Source organism: Notolabrus celidotus, chromosome 5 (genome assembly GCF_009762535.1).
Source record: "Notolabrus celidotus isolate fNotCel1 chromosome 5, fNotCel1.pri, whole genome shotgun sequence".
NCBI lineage: Eukaryota > Metazoa > Chordata > Actinopteri > Labriformes > Labridae > Notolabrus > Notolabrus celidotus.
In genome coordinates, this window is record NC_048276.1 from 17,735,866 (window position 1) to 17,756,705 (window position 20,840).

Consider the following 20,840-nt stretch of genomic DNA (forward strand, 5'->3'; position numbering starts at 1 on the left):
CGCTTTGGACTCATATTTTTAGACCGGAGGTTGCCGCTTGGTCACTATCAACAAAATGAAGGAATTATTTGGTCTTTATATGGGAAATAATTGCATTTAATTGAATTTGTTTAATGTGTAAAAATACTATGTATAATATTAAACATGAATGTTCTCACATTATGTTTCCCAGTTATCTCTAAACTCATTTCTAACCCGAGTCGCTTTGCATCAGGGACGTTGTAGGCCTTGGTTTGGATTATACAGACAGCGTTTTCCCTCTGTCCCTTCGGTGTCCCCCCGCTCTCTAAGTTGTTCTTCATTGTTACATAATTTATCTTCCCTGTTTCTTTGTTTCCAGCCTCCGCTCTTTTTTGAGACTCTTTACTTCCTCCCTGTGTGTCTCCTGCATTGTGTGATGCCGTGCATTTTGAATCCCACACCTTTTCTTGTCACAATAGCATGCAGCTGCACTTTTAAGTAATAGAGCTGGGACATACTACTTCTTTTGAACGTTAGGCCTTGAACTCTGACTCTCTTTCACATTCATCTTTTGCAGACTGTCGATCAAAATCTGAATGTTTTTGAAGAAAAATGCTGCCTTGTAGATATAAAAAATTAATTCTGCTAAGCGATGTGACATCTCTCACACCGCAGAGGATTGTTGGTCAGAATATGTGATTTAGTAAGAAATCCTGGTGTTTTTGAGAAACATTTGAAATCAATGCATTAGAAGATAAATATATTTCCCTGGCATACTAAACAGTGTGGAAGTATTGGTGTAAACCCCAAGGATTAGTTGCACCTGTCTCTCATCATTCTACCCTCCCGAGATAATTTAGTGTATGCTCTTTTAGATGTCAGTTTGTCTCGGTACTTCAGTGTGCAGATTTCCAAACCTTTTATCTAGTGTTTGTGTTCCTGCTATTTCTGAACACATTTAGTCACCTTGACCTTTCTGTTATCAGATTTGTCCGCTCCTCCGCCCACCTGTGTACCGAACCTTTCCGTGCAAGAAACAACTGTACATTTTTTAATCAAGAGTGTGTCTTGATAGATGAGACAGAGCACTCTTCTCTGTGCAGCTTACTCGATGTACAGGATTAAAAGAAGCTTCCAGGACTGAGAGCTTTAGGTGAAAAAGTTCCTTTCGATATTTACGCTAACATTTGTATCACACACATAAGCAAACAGCACATGATGGAAAGAGATGGGAAATGAAAATGCAGCTGAAATAAGTTGTGTGTAATCAATCACTATGTAGATGATTACACAGTGATTATGGGACTTGATTCTGGTATCCAAAGGTGTCCTCGTAGTTACAATAGTACACTATTGTTTGAGCTGGCGTTGGCTGTAAATAAGGAAACCTGTGTAGAGATCAAAAAAAGACTAAATGTAATCCACCATGATGCAAACCTGGAACCAAACAGCAAACATAACAACAATGAAGCTTTAATTGTCAACACGATACGATACGTCAGGGTAGGGTACAGTACAATACAATACGATGCGATACAATAGGGCACGCTACGATACGATACAAATCGTTATGATACCTTAAGGCGGGTACACACTACAGGATAATCAGGCTGATTTTTGTCCTGATCTCCCCCTTATACGATCAAAGCCAACAAAGGCCTGATTGTCTGATGTTTGCAAACGACATCGTGTCTGATTTTCCTGTGGTGTGGGGTGAGTTAAGAGTGATTTTTTTCAGGTCGGAGCCGCTCGGAAGGCCTCAGAAGGAGAGATTGTAAATAATGAACATGTTTAATATTCATGACTAGAAATCCTGTAGTGTGTGGGATGCTCCGAGAGGAGCCGAGCATGCACAGTGTGTAATGTCACGTGTACCGGAGCAAAAGTCAATCAAGACGCGAGCTGACTCAGCTGACTGACGGAAGAGGAAGTAAAAACAAACAAAAACATGACGCAGGCAAAACTCACCGCTGTACTGAATACAACTCATGCTGTAATGCATACAGCCCACATTCCCGCCGTGTTCATGACTTTTTCCATGATCGTTTTTCTTTTTTGTGTGTGTTTTCGTAAAGTAAGAGGCTGAAAACTATCATCATTGCTTCTTCCTGTTCGTCCGCCATGTTTGTTTACACCAAAGTCACGTTTCGCTACACGAGATTTGGAATATTGAGCGTGAAGAGCCTGATACTCTGCTGAAGAATCAGTTGGAGTGTGGCGTGCTCCGTAGTGCACACCACACTCTATAAGATCAGAAGAGAGAGATCTTGTGCGATCTGTCTTTTGTTATCATCAAGTGTGTGGTCTCTAAATGTGTGAAGGTTTGAAGAATCTTGTAATATGTGCCAGGCATTACAATACCTTTCGATACGATCCACAATTTTGGCCCACGCTAATATGACAATACTGCGTTAACCAATATAAAGCAAAAGGATCATGTTACAATATATCACGACAGTCAGCTTCCATTCCTCCACAGCCTCCATAAAACTTCTGCCATATGAGCACCACTGTAAGTCTCGGTTGGTCTTGGTTTAATAATGGCATCTCTTAGCTCCTTTCCACTGCTGCCTTCTTATGAAATTAAGCTGCTGACAACTACTTCACCCGTCGATAAATTGCTGTTCATGTTCCCCTCGCTCATGTCATTATCAACACCAGGTGGAGTCATTGGAGAAGTAGTGACCTGGTGAGTCAAATTGGAAGCAAAATCTATTTAGGACGACAACATATTGCCGTATCGATATTTGTCCCACCTCATGGTGGAAACATAATTAAGAAGAGAGGATTACACACAATGGACCTGCTTCTTCACTCTGCTCATATTTTGTTTCTCCCTTATTGTCATCTTAAATGTGAGCCTCTCTTTTCCTGGAGAGAACACAATGACTATAATTTAATAATGTGTCTATGTAAAGGACTTCTACAAACGCTTCTTGTTCTTACAGGATAAGTCATGTTTTCTGCCGCATATCCTTCATTTGTTTACCCCTCTCTGATTCTAGTCTGATTATGTTGGGGAACAAAGTGTGAGTCTCTGAAGTGTTGCACGCTGAAGTGCTCAAAGTCGGGGGTTTTTTGCCTCAGAGCTGCAGAAGAATCTGGTTAAATCTGAAGATAATTGGAGCTGGTGTGGGATTCACAGCTCATTGCGAGTCTCACACAAGTTTTGCTGTCAGCAGGGAAAGGTGAGCGGCTCACAAGAAGCGAAGCGAGAGAGAATAATTGACACCTGGAGAGCGGGATGGATTAGTAATTAAGACATTAATCAAATCTTTTGCTAATCAGTGCAATGCCCACAGTGTGAAGTTCAGAGGAGCTGGTTCAGATGGATACACAGGCTTCAGGAAGAAGTCTGTCTCACCAGCTCACCGGCTAATCAGAGTGTTACCGATGGTCCGCTGTGTACTGCCAAAAACAAGACGCCGTAACATACATCATACATAACAACTCTGCACAATAAATTAGCTTCCTCCCACGATATAAAAACTTGTCAGGGGCACTAAATCAAACTTGTCACAGCAGTCAGCTAATAAAGATGCATTGTTTTATAAAACAACAACAGTCGATATTTTACCGGGGGAATATTTAAATTTCAGTGACTCAGTGGCTGCTCTGCGTTGGTGTGCCATTAGAAATGTTTTTGTCATACATTTTGAAAAAGGAAAAAGTGATTTAATACTTCAGATATGTTGTTTTATCTCAATAGATGATCTTAGGAAATAAAAGAGCTGCACAGTCAAGTGAACTGATGGGTCAGTCAGCAGGGTTTTCCTTTGTGATACTGAAAACTGAGCCTTAACCCTGGAGTTACCTCCATAACCAAAAATCCTGCTTTGTAGCACAGGCTTCAGGAAAGACTGCACAAAGAACTGAATAAATAACCACAGAAGTGTTTACACCTCTCTATCAATCCTTCTTTGTCCTCTATTTCTCCTTCTTTGGGTTTGTCCCCACTGTGAATGGCATTTCATTGTTTCAATAATAATGTATTTTCTTTTAGTTGTTGTCTCTTCTTCCAACCACTGACCAAAACAGCTGATCTGATACAGTTCACTGTGTAGGAATTAGGGCTGCCAAGATTAGTCGACTAGTCACGATGACATCGGAAAATGCCCAAACAGTATCATGACTAGCTGGCTAAGGAGCTCAAAAGTTTGGGAGCATTTTTCCAAAATAAAAGATAAATGCAAAATCTCGCAAGGCAGAACTTGCCTTCCATGGTAGTACGACGGCGAAGCACGAACATCTGAAAAGGAAGCATGTCATAGCTGATTCAATCTCTGACAAAGGGGGACAGTCGTCTCGGTAAGCTAATTGGCTAGTTAGCTGCTAACATTAACGTCAACAGTGAGCTATTTACTTAGTATTCATAGTGCAACTGTACATAGTGCATAGTTTTTGGTTCCATTTTACAATGCACTAAACATTTACAGCTAAAAATGTTTAAGGCAAGAGTTGTGCCTTCATTTTATTTTGCACTATCACATTTAAAAAATGTCAGAAATGCTGATACAAGCTGCAAAGTTCATTAAAAGTTGAATGAACTATCATCTTAATTGTCTTTATTTTTTGTTAGCACATACCTTAAACACTTCAAGCTGGAAACGAATGATGGTTATATAAGAGCAGCTGCATGCTAGTGCGATAAGCTGCAATTTATGTATGATCTGATTAGTCGACTAATCACAAAAATAATCGATGACTGGTCGATTATCAAAATAACCGTTTGTGGCAGCCCTAGTAGGAATACAGGGTTGTTGTATAGTTAAGAAACATAGAAAAGGTGAATGTAAGTTTAAGCAGTGACAATATTAAAAAATATTGCTTAAAAGGAATTTTTTAAGTCGCATTAGTTTCCTTTCCGCAACAGCTCATAGCTTGGCTGTAGTGTCAGTACTCCTAGAAGCTTCTCCAAATAAAGGCAGTGCTGATTGTCAACGACTGTGCATAACACTCTGACTTCTTAATATTACTTCATACAGCACAACTGATAACCTATAAACAACCTCTTTAAGCTTCATGCTTTCAGTAGTCAATGGTACAAAAAACAATGTTATTTTGAAGCTCTATGTCGTAGCTTAAGAGAAAAATATCTCCTCTTATACTACTGAGCTGCACATAAAGCATAAACAAATAGTCAGGCTGACCAAGTTTGTTCCTTAATACAGATAATGAGACCAATTTGTGTTAAAACACATTGTACAGTGGTGACTGCTTGGGGAAAGATTAATGCTTCAAACAAGCCCATTTAAAGCAACGTGCTGACTGTTATTTACTGTCCACACCTGCTATTGATAATGACCTAATTTAACCCCACTTCAAACACCCCAACTTCCCTTTCATTAGAGACAAAACGTCTCGATCTGTTAAGTAAAACCAAATTAAAGCCAAACCCTAATGACATTATTAAAGCATGACCTAATGGCTGAATGTTTAGAATTTAATGAACTCATTAATTTAAGCTAAAAGGCTGCATTAATATTCTATCAGATATTAGATATATTATCCTTCCTGCCATAATCAAAAATCCAGACACTGTCGTTTTTAACATCCAGACTCATTTAGTCCGTCTGCTGTACATCCTACCTTAACTGACACCTTATCAGCCTCTCTTATCGTTTCCCTCATTTCCTTTCATTCTCATTATTTTCTCTCCTTTAGTGCTGCAATTGGCGGCTTCTCTCCCCCGAGACGCTGAGCAAAGGAGATGTTTTGTGTGAGCATGACATGCTTCATCTCTATTTTTTTTAAGCTCTATTTTTATCCTTTTTGAGTGACTGTTTGCTTAAGAGACACTGCTGTGACAGTCCAACAGTAGTTACTCGCTGTTCTGTAATTAACCTCAACTTCAAAGCATTAGACACATTTAGTTATAGCATATTTACTATGACAGCCATTTCCACGTCATTAAACACAGAGATTGCTTCAACTAGTTCATTTCAGTATAAAAGCCTCTCGCAGTATGTGGCAGTCAGAACCAGGTAAGAATCCTAACACGAGAGCCGTGATAAAAGCTGTGCAAGAAACACTGACTGCATTTAATGTAACTTGAGTTGACTTCTCCAATAAAACTTCTCCACCTCAGTGAAACAGTAGCTGTTGAAATAAGCAGAAGCTTCGCTGTGAACTGAGGCATGCAGTATATAAAAGCATACTGGGTGTGTTTCTGCAAAGAGCATGGGAAACTGCACCTACACAAAGAAAAAGCACTGTCTCAGGTTGTTTGGTAGCAGAGCAGCTTTTGTTGCTCATCTTTGCTCTCGCACATAATCACTGTCCAACAAACAGCACTAAGTCATCCATTATAAACCACAATAATCCTAAACAATGTAATTATATCTTAAACTGCTGCAGTACAGCGACAGTTTAGCAAGACCAGCTATGAGAGACCATTAATGTTACATAACACCAATTCCATAGGAGGCTCAAGGGGCCATGTCCGGACTCACACGGACGAGAATGAGGTCAACCTATTGTTCAGTATGTTCAATTTTAACATGGTCATGTTCAGTCTTGTGCAGACATAATTTTGGAAAAAATAAAATGGTTCCTTTTGGTGCGGAGGACTGTGTAGAACTACTTTTTTCCCCTCAAAAAATACTCAGGAATCATTAGGAGAATTGATAAGGAATTGGATTGATAAGCAGAATCGACAATGGCATTGACATTGATCAAATCTTATCAATTCCCACGGCTATACAGCAGTGAGGAACTTTTAACCTCGAAGGACAGCGGGGGTCACCGGTCTCTGGCAGTGCTATTTTTGGGGTCACAGGCTGAAAAGTTTCGGAACCAGTGGAATAAAAAATTAAATATCTTGGTGTTATAAGGTGTTCTTTAATCCATCGAGCACCCTAGTAAGAGGTTGTTCCTGTTTTTCTCATCCCCCACATGTGCTGAGTCTCTGAAAATATGTGTGCAGGCATAAAAAAAAATCTATGCAGTGCTTGTGAAGAGCGTTTCTGTATTCATGAATCTATTTGTAACACTGTCATTGCGGTGTCATGAATGTGTTTTAAAGTGTCATTTAAATTACAGTTGTTTGCTACAGTAGATCTATTCATGATGCTCCCTGCTATAAAAAAGACATTTGAAAGTAATGTTGGATAGAAGCTCCGCTCTGTCTCCTCTGTCAAGGAGAAATCAATCAGTCGGTCCCTGGAGGAACACCAGCTGGCATTTGAACTGATTGTACCATTTGGCCTTGAGTGGAGATTGACTACGCCTTTTCTCATTTCTGTCTTTCAATCGGCAAATTAATACCCTGTGTTTACAGGAGATTCCTGTCCAAAAGAAACAAACAAATGTTGATTTTTTGTCCCGCCTGCCCAAGAACATTAGCTTGTGTTTTCATCGCTGGATAATGAACACCAGCTGGGATGAGACCTGGGTGTGTTTTTGTATTAAATAAATACAAAGTTGAGAATCATTTAGAGCAAAACATGACCTCATGTCAAAGTGGCATAATCCATTTTGATTATTGTACAGTTTAGAGTTTTGCATTCAAATCATCTGGGACTCTAATTATAAAGTTTTATTTATTTTTGGGGGGGCTTTCTGCCTTTGAAATGTGGGGAGTAGAGGGTGGGGGAAGACATGCAGGAAATGGTCACGGCCATGAATCGAACCAGCGACCCCTGCGACGAGGACTGCAGCCTCTGTATGCAAGGCGCCCAGACCACTAGGCCACCAGCACCCCTGGGACTCTAATTATGCCTGACAGTAGGGCAGATTGTGCCGGTCTGCTGTGGCCTCAACTCACCTCTTTTCGTGTTTCTACATTAACCAGAGGTTAGAGTCAAGTCAGCATTTCTAATACGACCAGTGAATTCTTAAAGCTTCACAACACCTCTTCATGGTTAAAACAGACTATGATTTAGAGTGGTAACAACATTTGAAACAACAAGCAAGTACTGTGGTGTTGTCATATTGGTGTAATTGTTTTGTATGAAGTAGATGTATCCATGGTGAAAGACAGGGCCAACACAGATCCTGATGTTTAAAATAACAATTTAGATGATAGTTGACTCCTTTACTGATATTTCTTGCATTACTTCTTTGAAACTAGTCATGTCTGTTTTTCAAATGAACCATGATATTTAATGTATTCAAATTGTCATTAGTACTCCCTCCTAATCACTCTTTTTAAATCTCTTTTAAAATGTCACTGGTTATCTTAGAGACGTTTAATACTCAGCTGACATTCTCTGCTACGTTTGTCCAGGAGACTTCTTCTGCCAAATAAAATGCCTCTTCTCTGACTCAGTGTTTAGGTGTACTTGTATTACACTGATGTGATAATAATGCTGTAAGAGATACAGATAAACATCAGCTACTGGTGCCCATGTGCCAATGTTTGTCAAAAAGGGCAACTATTGGGGCGCTGGTGGCCTAGCGGTCTGGGCACCCCACATATAGAGGCTACATACCTCGTTGCAGGGGTCGTCGGTTCGATTCCCGGTCGGTTGACCATTTCCTGCATGTCTTCCCCCACTCTCTACTCCCCACATTTCCTGTCTCTCTCCACCTGTCCTATAAAATAAAGGCAAACAGGCCAAAAATATAACTTAAAAAAAAAAAAAAAAGGCAACTATTGTCCAACACCAATGTTCAACCAATACATTGATGCATTGCTAGTATATAAACGCTCTATTTTTGTTCAACTCCAGGGCAAAATGAGTGAAATCCACCTCCATGTCAGAAAAGTTGAATTATGGCTCCTAAAATTTGAATCATGTTGCCTCAAAAATTATAAAAACAAAAAAAGAGCAGGAAAGTCAGACACTACTAAATATATGTTACCACCAGTATGTTACAGACAAAAAGATTGATCATCTGTGAGTGAGCTGTTATAAACAGCTGAATGCAAGAACTTCATAAACAAATAGCGCAAAGGATCAGTTTCTTTAGTGCACAGGGGGTTTCCTGGCTCAGAAGTTAGGCTGAGGTGGGACCCTCCCTGCAGTGTGCTAACACCAGCATTTATTTAGCCAAACACATTTTTAAAAGAGACATCATTTAAGAGTTTTAGTTATTGTATAATCAAAGAAAGAATTACATCAAATTATTTTTTATTTATGGTTATAAGTAAACTAATACAACAAAGAATGCTAATTTACAAAGTTGAGTACAAAATTTAAGTCAGGGGTGTCTCATTTTGAGCATCAAACACTGTGTTCCTGTGATTTTTATGCATCAATTTGGCATGAAATTATCTAAAACATACTTCGCTAGAACAAAAGATGTCTGGTACTTCCTGCATGTCTGTCAAATTTCACTTCCTACAAGATTCAACAAGTCATCATTCAAATGTTGGTGTGATGATGCTGATTAAAGACAGAGAGGTTCACTTCTTCCCCTAAACTGTCTCACTTTACAGAATTATATGTTATCAGAACAAACATTTATTTGTTTGTTGATGCACCATAGACGTTTGCCTTTTCCAATATCATGCCCTGGTCTGGAATAGTTATTGATGTCACACCAACACACTGCAACCAAGAGACGAGGGCACTCAGTATCAATTAAATTAATAATTACACACGGTGTAATACTAACAGACCAGTGCCAGAGAGACTGAGACAGAGAGAGAGAGAGGTAGATTTAAATTTGAACATAATTGTAGACGTGTGTATTGCAACTTAATTTTCAGGCACCATTATTAGTAGCTATGCCCTTACCTGTAGCAAAACAACATGTATGACGTACCCCGCAGACAAGTTTTTACTTATCTTACTTGGGGGCAGTTTCGGCCATGTGCTTTCAGATGCAGTGGGCTGATTACAAAAGAGAACTGCCTCTACATGGGCGTAATGCCACAAGTGCAAAAAAAAAGTCAAATTCCCCAAGTGCTGTCCTTGGAAAACAGTGTTCCTCATGAAGACATCCATCAACGCTGACAGGGTCCTGAGGCGGTACACAAATTAGGCTGAGGCAGCCGCCTCTCACTTTTATATGCAGGAAAAACCCTGATGTATAAAGTGTTTCAAGGTGGTACTTAATGTGTAGTGTCATTTTTAATGGAAGTAATGCAAAACAAAGGTTGTTATAGGACATTTTTGAGTACGAATGGTGCCATTATTTGGTTTAGATCCTGACCCCAAAAATGTGTATGCACGCCCCTGCTGAATGGAGACTTTTTTTATCTCCTTATAGAGTTATTTTCCTCATTGAGGTGCAATGTTGTTGACGGATATGAGTTTGTCACACTTACACTTGTATCCGTCTACGCAGCTCTCTGCGGACTTTATTAAGAGCTCTGTTGTGAGGGTAGACAAAGTGTAATTTTGTTTTTATGGCGCTGTAGGTATTCAGGCCGCCAGGAGGTCAATCACATCAATTAAGGGACGTCCATCCTGCGCTGTTTAGAGGAGCCCTGTTGATGTGTTGAGCAGAAGCTGCACAACCTCTCCTGCTGAGGATGATGACTTCCTGGTTGTTAAAGCTTCGGAGAAATGACTTTCAGGTTTTGGTTTTTTTTGTGAGCTCAGGAAGAAGCCAGTTACAGTTCACTGGTGAGTGCTACACAAGCCTTTTAACGGAACCATCAAAGGCACAAGAGAATTAAAAGGGAAACACATCCGCCATGCTGTTATCGATCACCAATGATGTGTAGTGTAGCGTGAGATACAGACAGCTTACTTTAATCTCCGTCTGTAAAGACGCTGCATCAGTGTGCACAGCAGCTGCACGCAGCTGATGAGGAAGGTTGTTGCTAGGACACCAAGTCTTATTGAATGAATAATGAGAAATAAATCACTTTTGACTGGCTCTCCTGCATTCATTTTACTTTGTTTACTATTAATGTGTTGGTGACAACAAGTTAAGACTTTTCTGTATATTAATAAAACATGAAACAGATGTAATACAAGGTTTCTTGCTGAGGCTCATTTGTGTCTCAGTCCGCTGTTAGGCTTTGAAAATAAACTACAATATAGAGAGAGTGGTTATCACATGTTGAAACATGATACATGACTCTGGAAACACTGTATATTCTGCAATTACTGGCAAACATTATGTTCTATAATACCTATCATACATCTGTATAGCTGGGTGTGTATCTATTTCAATAGAGGACATTTTATAGTGCAAATGTTGGCTGGTTTGCATTCATGTTTTTCTGCTGAAGCGGTCTGTTGCTGTAAAAACTAAAACAGAGCGAAAGCAGTCAAGAAAGTTACGATAGATAGTTACGGTTCTTCGCAGACTCTGCTGGTTCTGTAAATTCACGTCCTTTAAAACTTGTGGGTTAGCATTTTTTGTTCTCGAATCTATTCAGATATGGCATCTTTAATAAAATATGGATCCATCAATACTTATGATGTATTTTAAATGCATATTCATACGAATGTAACTTTCCATTTTCCAGTAGTCTCTGAAGGTTTTAGTTTGCATTAGCATTCAGTAGACGGTGATAAAGACCTTTTCATGGTGGACATTTTGACTTATGCCAGTTCTACACTGTACGATTTTGGCCGTCTCAGACGAAAGATTTGTGATCGTGGAAAAAATCGTCCGTAGCTGAAAATCGATGGTCGTACATCTCCCGGTGTGACAAGCGAAAAGACGAAAGATAGAGCCGTCTGCGACCAAAGATGAGCTACGATAAATATCAAGCAGTGTCAGAAAATTTGAGAAATCATCACAGTGTGTCTGTCACTCTCTGCCTCTATGATGCCCGTCAGCAAACAAACCAATAGGAACACAACAGGAAATGACGTGAATATCACTGCGTCCACTCAGACAGACACCATCATCGGCGCTAATTTAACAATGGAGGAGAAACGAAGACGTTAAAGTTATACGTGGGATTCCATCAAAGAGGAACTTTTGGTTGAATTATGGCAACAAAGGCCTTGCCACAAATGTGACCCCACTTTCCTCTTCCTTATTGTTTCTTTTCATTTCAAGGCACAAAAAATGCCACAATCGCAAATGCAGTGTGTCGGCTCATTGCCGCCATGACAACGACCCGAGGAGGACGCACACTAATGATGTAATATAGCGGCATTTGGAGCCTGAAATACGCTGCGTCGTAGTCAAGATTCAATGATAGCTCCATCGCACTGTGTGGACACGAAGTCTAGGAATTTCACATCGTGCAATGTGACTCGTGTTAATCTTATAAGACGGTAAAAATCGTACAGTGTAGAAAGTCATTAGGAAGCAGGAAGAGCACAGGTGCAAATAATGCCATTAGTAGTATCTCTATCCCGTTTAGTGTCCCTGTTAGTTAGTTAGCTGGCTTAAGAATATGGAACACAGCCATACTCTTTTATTAGTTGCACCTGTGTTTCTCCTGGTGAGTAAAAAAAGATTGTATAGTTGTAAAATGTTTCGTTGTTACGACCAAATCAAGTACCTTTAGAGGGGAAAGTGCCATATAAAAATTGTTTAAACTGTTATCCTCTCCTTTCTTTTCCCTTCAGGAATACACCATTGACGTCTTCTTCCGTCAGAGTTGGAGGGACGAGAGGCTGAAGTTTGCTGGGCCCATGCAGGTGTTACCCCTTAACAACCTCCTGGCCAGTAAAATCTGGACTCCTGACACATTCTTCCACAATGGGAAGAAGTCAGTGGCACACAACATGACGACTCCCAACAAACTGCTACGACTAGTCGACAATGGCACGCTGCTCTACACCATGAGGTGAGACAATTTATGATCTAAAGAGTATAATTTTTCGGGGCACTGGTGGCCTAACAGTGTAATGCCCCAAATACAGAGGCTATAGTCCTCATCGCGGAGGTTGCTGGTTCGATTCCTCTGGCCACGACCATTTCCTGCATGTCCTCCCCTTCTCTCTGCTCCCCACAATTCCTATCTATCTACAGCTGTCCTTTCAATGAAAGCAAAAACGCCCCCAGTAGAGGTTAGATGGGAGGTTCTATGAAGGCCTACAAGTATACAAGTGTATACAAATGTGAGTATACAAATGTGTTTTGAATAATTTCTTAAAGCTGTCAACAGACTCAGCAGACCTGATGGCTTGAGGGAGCAAATTCCAGAGGCAAGGGGCGTAGATGGAAAAGGCACGGCCACCTTTTGTTTTTATAGTAAGAGCGGGGGATGGAAAGAAGGCCGAGATTAGATGATCTGAGTGGACGAGTGATGGAATGGGGGGATGAGGAGTTCGGAGATGTAAGTGGGGGCGAGACCACGAAGGGCTTTGTATGTGGTTAGAAGGATCTTGAAATTAATTCGGAATTTAAGGGGAAGCCAGTGGAGTGATGCAAGAATAAGGATGATATGGGACTGACGGCTGGTGCGAGTTAGTAATCTGGCAGCTGAATTTTGTATTAACTGTGTCACAGAGACACCGGCGTAGAGATGGAGACGTACACTTTGATGGCCCGCTACTAGCAGCATCTTGTCCTGCCGCTGTAATGCGACTGCGTGCGTGTGTGCCTGCGTGCCTGCGTGCGTGCGTGCGGGGGGGGTTATTTCAATATTCGCTGAATAGATGCCAATGATTATCGAATAGTACTTTGGCTTGAAATACCCATCCCTACGTGTAACATTTGCTAAAAAGGGCAAAAACACAGCTGTGTGTACAAGATTTAGAGGCTGTGCATGAAGGCAGGTAGTTTGAATAAAATAGGAAGAGAAAGGCGAGAAACTGTTGGCACCAATCCCACCAAACATGAGTGTACCTCACTTACTGAATGATGCAGGATGAGGCTATGAGAGACTGGAGTCAAATTATTAGACAGACTTATTATAATCAACAAACTTTTTTTTATCTCCAAAGATATCTAATTTTCTAAAAGCACTGAGGAAATGTGCATCAACAAACATGACATGATTTTAAGATAAAATGTCTTCTCTACATTTGAACATAAAACCTTCAAAGTGAAGTTACGATGACTCACCGCAGGAGGCTTTCTAGTTGTGAAGTTAATGAAGTAATTTGTCATTTCTACCTCTTTTTTGGAATTTCATTAGGCTTGCATGAATTGATCATTTATCAAAGCATTGGACAAACTGAAACTTGATGTTTGTACTGGATGAAAAGTTTTTGGTATATCCAAAAACTTAGTTTATTTTGCCAGAGAGACACAAATGTACGCATTGATATTTAAGTAGCTGAATAATTTCCCGTAGAATAGCACATCAGCCTCACGGTGTTACAAACTATACAGTCAGGTTTCGAAATAAAGTTCTGAGGAGATGTTGCCGCAAACTACCTGGATCTTTGCAATCATTGACTATCTGATTGTTTCATTACTGACAACACACAACTCACTGAAGAATGACTGCATCAGAGATTTCTATTGTGCGTGTGTCGTTCCTAAAATATGCGATAAAAAGAAGCATCCTGACAGTCAGTGGGTGTTATCATCTACAGGACTGGAGCGAGAACAACTCACTGGTCTCAACACATTTTGTTGATCAATGAATCTGTCAATCAGCCTTACCCACACCTTTGCATCAGAGCTTTAAATGACTTGAAAAGAATTACATTTGTGATGCTCGTCAGCAAGGTCATTATTGATTTTCAGTGCTGAGGATGAAATAATGAAATCATTTTTCTGTAGTCTCACATGAGTAGATTTAATGAAGATGCAGCTCTACCAAGGCCAGGACAGACATCTGAACCCTGATGGAGTATTACAAGGTCTGACATGTTAACAATAAAAAAGAAAGTAAAAAGTAAGAGTGTGATATGAGTGACATGTTTACAAAAAAGTGAAAGTAAATGTTTGGCAAGACAGGAAATTTTGTTGATAAACATCAGTCTGATGAAAGTAAACAGCCTTTTTTCGAACACTCTTATCAGTCAATACATCTCAAGGTTGAAGCTACATTTCAATTCAAGCAGTCAGTTTGAAATAAACCAAAGATGCTTGTCCCCTAATGTGAAAGCATAAGGGCTTGGTGAGGAGTGAGCCTACCAAATGGCCCTTAATGGCCCTGCCATCTCCAACATACAGGCCTCATTTATGTTAACTTAAGGTATCGACAATGCTGACACCACCGTCCCTACCATTTGACCCCAATGGACCCACGGCCCAACCTAAGAACTACATGGACAGCGAGAGCCAACACATCATCAAGGTTAACAAGTGGGAGCTACCATTTACTGGTGTTGTGTCAGATTAGGCCACCTCAAGGAGATTTAACAGTTTGCTTTGGCAGCCACCTCCCTCCATGCTAACTCCCATCACCAATCATACTCACATGTAAAGAGAGAAGAGAAAAGAAAAGACAATCAGAGAGAAGTCTGTTGAGAGGTGCTAGAAGGAGGACAGGGCAAAAGGTGCTAGGGTGAGAAGCCTGTATGGGCTCGAGTCCGTCCCAGCTGGATTAAGCTGTATGCTCAAACTCCTCTACTTCCCAGTTTCATAAGGAGAGATTAAAAAAAGAGATAGAAGATGACCAGCTTTCTCTTCATCTTACTTAATCTTAACATCCAAATCCATAATCTGAGTCTTTTTTAAACATGCAGATCAGTCATCACAGTTCTTGTTTGAAGCTACATTTTTATTCACTTTCAAGCATCCAATCAAAACATTCCCTTATTCATAACGTTCTTGTGTTGCATACATGATAGGGTTTTGAGACTCTTTCCTTTGTTTCAGGAATTAAAAAACTAAGTTATTATTTTTAACAAATCCTTCTTTATGTGATACAAGATAAGACATCTTCAAAAGTCTAAGGCCAATATGAATTGTTTCTCAGTAAGTATTTGCAAAAGTTTTGCAGGTGTTCAAATTAAACTTGACTGAAACTGGTTGATGAGTTGAAGCAGGTCAAGATTAAAGTTTTTTTCTGTGTTGTTTGAGGCAAACGGTAGCACACAAAAAGAAAAGACTTATAGCTTAATTTTCCCTAAGAAAACCTTAAAGACATTGATCTTTAGAATACCAATCCATCTATTTTTATAACCCCTTAACAACTGCTTAAATCTCTTTAATCAGCACGTCTGCAGCTTCTGAACTGACAGACGCTGTGAAGGGCCTCGCTCTGCCGGATTACATCATTATTTTGAAATGAGGCAGCTTGTATTGTCTGCCAGTGCTGCTGCAGTCTTGGTTTTGTATGAGAGTATTTATCATTCACTCTCAGCTCACCTAAATTTACCTCAAATTCCTTTGGGCTTACCAAAAGCAATTTTGTTTCGCCGATAGGGAGAGTTAATTTATGAGAAGTAAGAAAGTGTGCTCTTCAAACAGTGTTTTTTGTTTTGGGTTTGAACCCTTTTCAAGAACTTATCTATTTTTTCTAAAATCCTCAAACTGGTCTTAGTAGTTGATGAACTAATGAAAACAAACAAATGTGCAGCCACATTTGGGATAAGAAGTTCAAAGTGATGAAAAAGTTTCAAATAAAATCAGGCTCGACTGAACAAATGATGCCCAACTCAGCACTCACTGCTGTTCAGCTACAGAAGATGAAATGCTGCCTTCAAGCACAAACCTCTTAAATATTGTTAGATTAAACATTTGTCAATACACAGAAAAATGAAAATATGTTTTCAGTGGTGTATTATTTGAAATGTTGTACTGTATATAGTGACCTCAAAGTATCTACAGTAAATAAAGTGGTTGGTCAAACACTAAATGGCAGGATGCCTTTTGTGAAGGGAAACAAAAATCAGAGGACATGACCCAAGTTTGAGTGTTTTCTCATTTTCTGGATGAGCTCTCTTGATAGTCCTTTACATTGAACTTCATGGTGGTTATGAAGTAAATGAGCAAATGGTTTTGGACACAATCAACATTGGCTCTCCAGTCAGGCCATCAGTATTACCATAAGAACAGGATCGTCAATTGGTGTACTATTTGGTCCAGGCTGTAGTGTCAACAACTGTTGAATCTACAGCCATTTCATTTTGAATTGACATTTAAAGGGATATTTGAGTGGGGTCGTATAAGTTACATTACACTAGTGCTCCTGCTAGCCACAATGAGTGCCAGTGAGCTCTTCCCCTTCAATAAGAAAATTCCCAGATGATCGGCAGGCATGCTAGGCTACAATTCTGTATCAGTGCTCATGCAGCGGAAGACCACCGGTCTGCAAGGTGCGTCCGAAAATAGCGCCAAAACAAAGGGGGTTTCTGACGGCAAACTGAATAGCTCAGATTTTTTTCTACTGGTGCATGCGTTTGCACCGGGATGAGTGCCTGGACCATCTTTTCTTAACTTAAGCAAAATTACGCGAAATAGGTGTCCCCGTCCACAGAGAATTGTAGCCTAGCTTGCCTGCCAGTCCTCTGGGAATTTTCCCATTAAAGGGGAAGAGCTCACCGGCACTCACTGTGGCTAGCAGGAGCACTAGTGTAATGTAACTCATACGACCCCACTTCACAAAAACTGAAATATCCCTTTAAGGCTTCCCAGAGGATAAAACTTATCTAATTTAGCTGCAACAAGAAGTTGGCTAAAATTAGTGTCTAATTTTCTTTTGATTATGTTGGACCATCATGCACCCCGGATTATGACAATTTACTGTTCTCTAACTTTTCATGTGGCTTCATCATCAAGTTAAAATATATACTGTTTGTACTGTGCTATGATACAATGTCTGTAAAACTTATTTATTACAATTTTATTACGTATTTACGTAAGAGGTAATGTATGATGAGCAGATGGTTACGCAAATTAGAATCCAGACAGAGTGAACAGGAATCGGACTCTTGAGGCCAATATTTTTGCGACATTGTTAACAGGTTGAGAAAATGAAATGTGCCATTCTCTTCTTTACGGATTTAAAAACGTTGTCATGGGGTTCTGTTCAGTGGCCCTGAAGGACAAAACAAATGTACAAAAGATGAAACACTTTTACAAAGTTGGAGACAAATTTACATTTTGGAAAACATTTTTACATTTTATAAAACAAAAGTATATCAGCAAAACACTTTTACCAAGGCCAAAACAAATTTACATTTAAGAAAACAAATTTACAAAAGATGAAACACTTTTACCATTTCTGAAACAAATTAGCATTTCATTTTTACGGAAAGGGAATGTACCAAATACCGGAAGTGATGGAGTGAGGGGTCATTTAGTTTGTTTTGATGGAGAGAAACCAAACAGAGATGGACATGGTTTACATATTAGGACATCCTCAGGTCTCAGAGAGAGGTATCAGACCTCAGATGAAAAAGCATCATGTCTCTGGAAAAGCTCCGTCATATCTCCGCAAAACCTTCATCATGTGTCAGAATTCAGATGAAACGGCCTCAGACCTCATAGCCTCAGGCTAAACCGAGTCAGGCTAAAAGGAGTCAGACTTAACGGTAAAAGTGTTCCATCGTTTGTAAAATTGGGTCCAGCTTTGTAAAAGTGTGTTCTTCTTTTGTAAATTTGTTTCCTTAAATGTAAATTTGTTTTGGCCTTGGTAAAAGTGTTTTGATTTTGTAATTTTGTTTTATAAAATGTAAAAATGTTTTAAATTTGTTTCCAACTTTGTAAAAGTGTTTCATCTTTTGTGCATTTGTTTTGTCCTTCAGGGCCATCATAGTTCTAAATAATCAGAATCAAGTGTTCCATGCAGCCGGGTAATAATGCTAATATCATGCTAGCATGTCACACTGAAGGGGTGGACATGGCAAACATTGTATATGTTAGCATTTTTGCACTTTCATCATAATCATTTCAGTGTAGGTCCACAAACCACTAGCATGGCAGTAGACTCTTGTTCTCGTTTACTTGAGATGAAATACAAAGTTTGTCATCACACAAACAGCTTGCATTGCTGTTGATGTCTTTCTAATGAAGTTATCTGTAATCTTTTATTTAATTTATGTTCCCTTTATGTCAGAGTGTCTGAACAGCTTAGCAAAGAGATGAATTTGGTCAATTAGTAGCCAGTTTAAGTGCTGTATGATATGCAGCAGTGCATTGCTCACATTTGATTTATGGTGTATTGCATTCATTTGCGTAGTTACTGAGCCACTTATCAGTAATGAGGCAGCACCAGAGAGCAGCCAAGAGGGTGTAAAAACAAGGATCACAGGATTGTTGCAAGCTGCAACACAAGCGGTTAATTAGAAACAATAAGTTTGTCTGTAGAAGTGGTTCGTTATGTTTGGAGTTTTTTATACTGGGGCTGCAAAAAACTTCATAAGTGGCCCTTTTCTGCAACATGAAACAGTGTTTATGATGGTGGTACCAACTGAGATGATCATTAAAAGTACTTCTCTCCCTCTATGCACGTCATCTCAAATGTTTACTTTGCACATGCGAGATTTGTACAAAGGCGTCCAAGTTTAAGTCTTTATATTCAATGTAGCTGATTGATTCATGAATCTGAACTACACAAAAACACAAATAACGACATTTACTCTCATATATGCTCTTTATACACCAAAGTCTCACAGTACACAGTTTTGACTTGATACATTGACTATAAAATGTTGTAATTAAGTTACAATAACCCAGTTTGTTTTCTGTTTATGAGAACTAGGTCCACTGTAAGATGGTTTTATGGGTTTCTGTTTTGTTTGAACTCAGCATTTTAATCAAATGGATGATTAAACATGTATGAGGGAGACAATAAGGATAATTTCTCTGTTTACTTACGGAGTGCATTTTATGGCTCGATCGTCTGCCCAAATGAAATAAACTCTGGAACTCTAGGGAGAGTTTTTATTTGTCAGCTGAACTCTTGTTGTTACCACTGCTGGCTGAGCGGAGCAGAGTGCCAGAGTTGTTTTCACACTGTGCCGTTACGTCTGTAGTTATTAAATTGTAATACATATATTTTTAATAGGCCTCAGCATATAAAAAACATGGGTATCATGTCTGAGTGTAAGTTCAGTCTAAAAATGCCATGTGTTGCTTTTCTGCTGACATGTGCCATGATGTGTTTGTGTTGGCCGCCTCAGCCATCCTGCAGTCTGACTGGTGGGCTGTTTTCTCTCTCTGCCCCCTCAGGTTGACCATTCACGCTGAGTGCCCCATGCACCTGGAGGATTTCCCGATGGATGCACACGCCTGTCCTTTGAAATTTGGAAGTTGTAAGTTAGTCCAGATGGTCACAAGTCACAACAAAAACACAGTTCAATCTCAAATGACAGACACAGTGGTGACTGTTTTTTTTCACCTTTCACATCTTGGAAACACCTCAGAGAACTCAAACTGCACTCACCACTAAAAATATGATACTTATTGGACATCTGTCAGAGGGAGTGATTCTTTCAGTAACATACAGGAGTACATCACTGCTGGCTTCAAAAGAGTTCCCTTGACCTATTTCAAGAGTAAAGAGCTATGCTAGCAGCTCTGTGAGGCTGAACTACCCTGGAGCAATTAGCTTAATGTTAACACTGACATGCTAACATGTCATCAATTAATGATGGTAGCACTCTGATTTTAAGCAGCTAGTCTTAACAGTTTTCAATGACAGTCGGTGGAGTGGAGAAGCAAGAGTTTTCAGCTCTCTGATAACAGAGCTGATTTTTCCCTCTGTGCTCCCACTCAGACAGCATGTGCAATACTGATGCTGACTCTGGTTTAGCCTCACTGCACTCTCAAGGTTCAATGCTACAAACACAGAAAAATACTGTGTTGTAGTTCATATTAAACAAAATTGTTTTCTCATAGCTTTAAAGTATTAACTCCCCTGTAAACTTTTCCTCTTTAAAGTCATCAGGGATTAAAGAATGGTGGCCCTGAAGGGCAAATCAGAAAACACTACGACAAATCAGAGAACACCACGACAAATCGGAAAATCACTACGGCAAAAAAGAAAACACCACGACAAATTAGAAAACCCTACGGTAAAAAAGAAAACACAACAACAATTCAGAAAACACTACAGAAAATCAGAAAAACACTACGACATTAACCCAACCGGAAGAAGTAGGTATCCTCGGGGGGCATGACTCATCGCTTATTGGACTAGTCTATCCCTTGACCCAGAAGGACAT

General features: G+C 39.7%; 1 protein-coding gene and 1 long non-coding RNA gene across 2 annotated transcripts in view; one reads left to right on the plus strand and one right to left on the minus strand.

Annotated features, from left to right (window-relative positions):
• The window catches only part of LOC117812621 (gamma-aminobutyric acid receptor subunit alpha-2-like), a 177,431-nt gene that overhangs the window by 120,626 nt on the left and 35,965 nt on the right, over positions 1-20,840 (plus strand). Inside the window, exons 5-6 of the mRNA XM_034683510.1 lie at positions 12,393-12,613; positions 19,846-19,928. Of these exons, the coding sequence (XP_034539401.1) occupies positions 12,393-12,613; positions 19,846-19,928 (304 nt within the window). The remainder of the gene's footprint in view (positions 1-12,392; positions 12,614-19,845; positions 19,929-20,840) is intronic.
• The window catches only part of LOC117812623, a 45,997-nt gene continuing 44,405 nt past the window's right edge, over positions 19,249-20,840 (minus strand). Inside the window, exon 2 of the long non-coding RNA XR_004631261.1 lies at positions 19,249-19,910. This is a non-coding gene — a long non-coding RNA (uncharacterized LOC117812623). The remainder of the gene's footprint in view (positions 19,911-20,840) is intronic.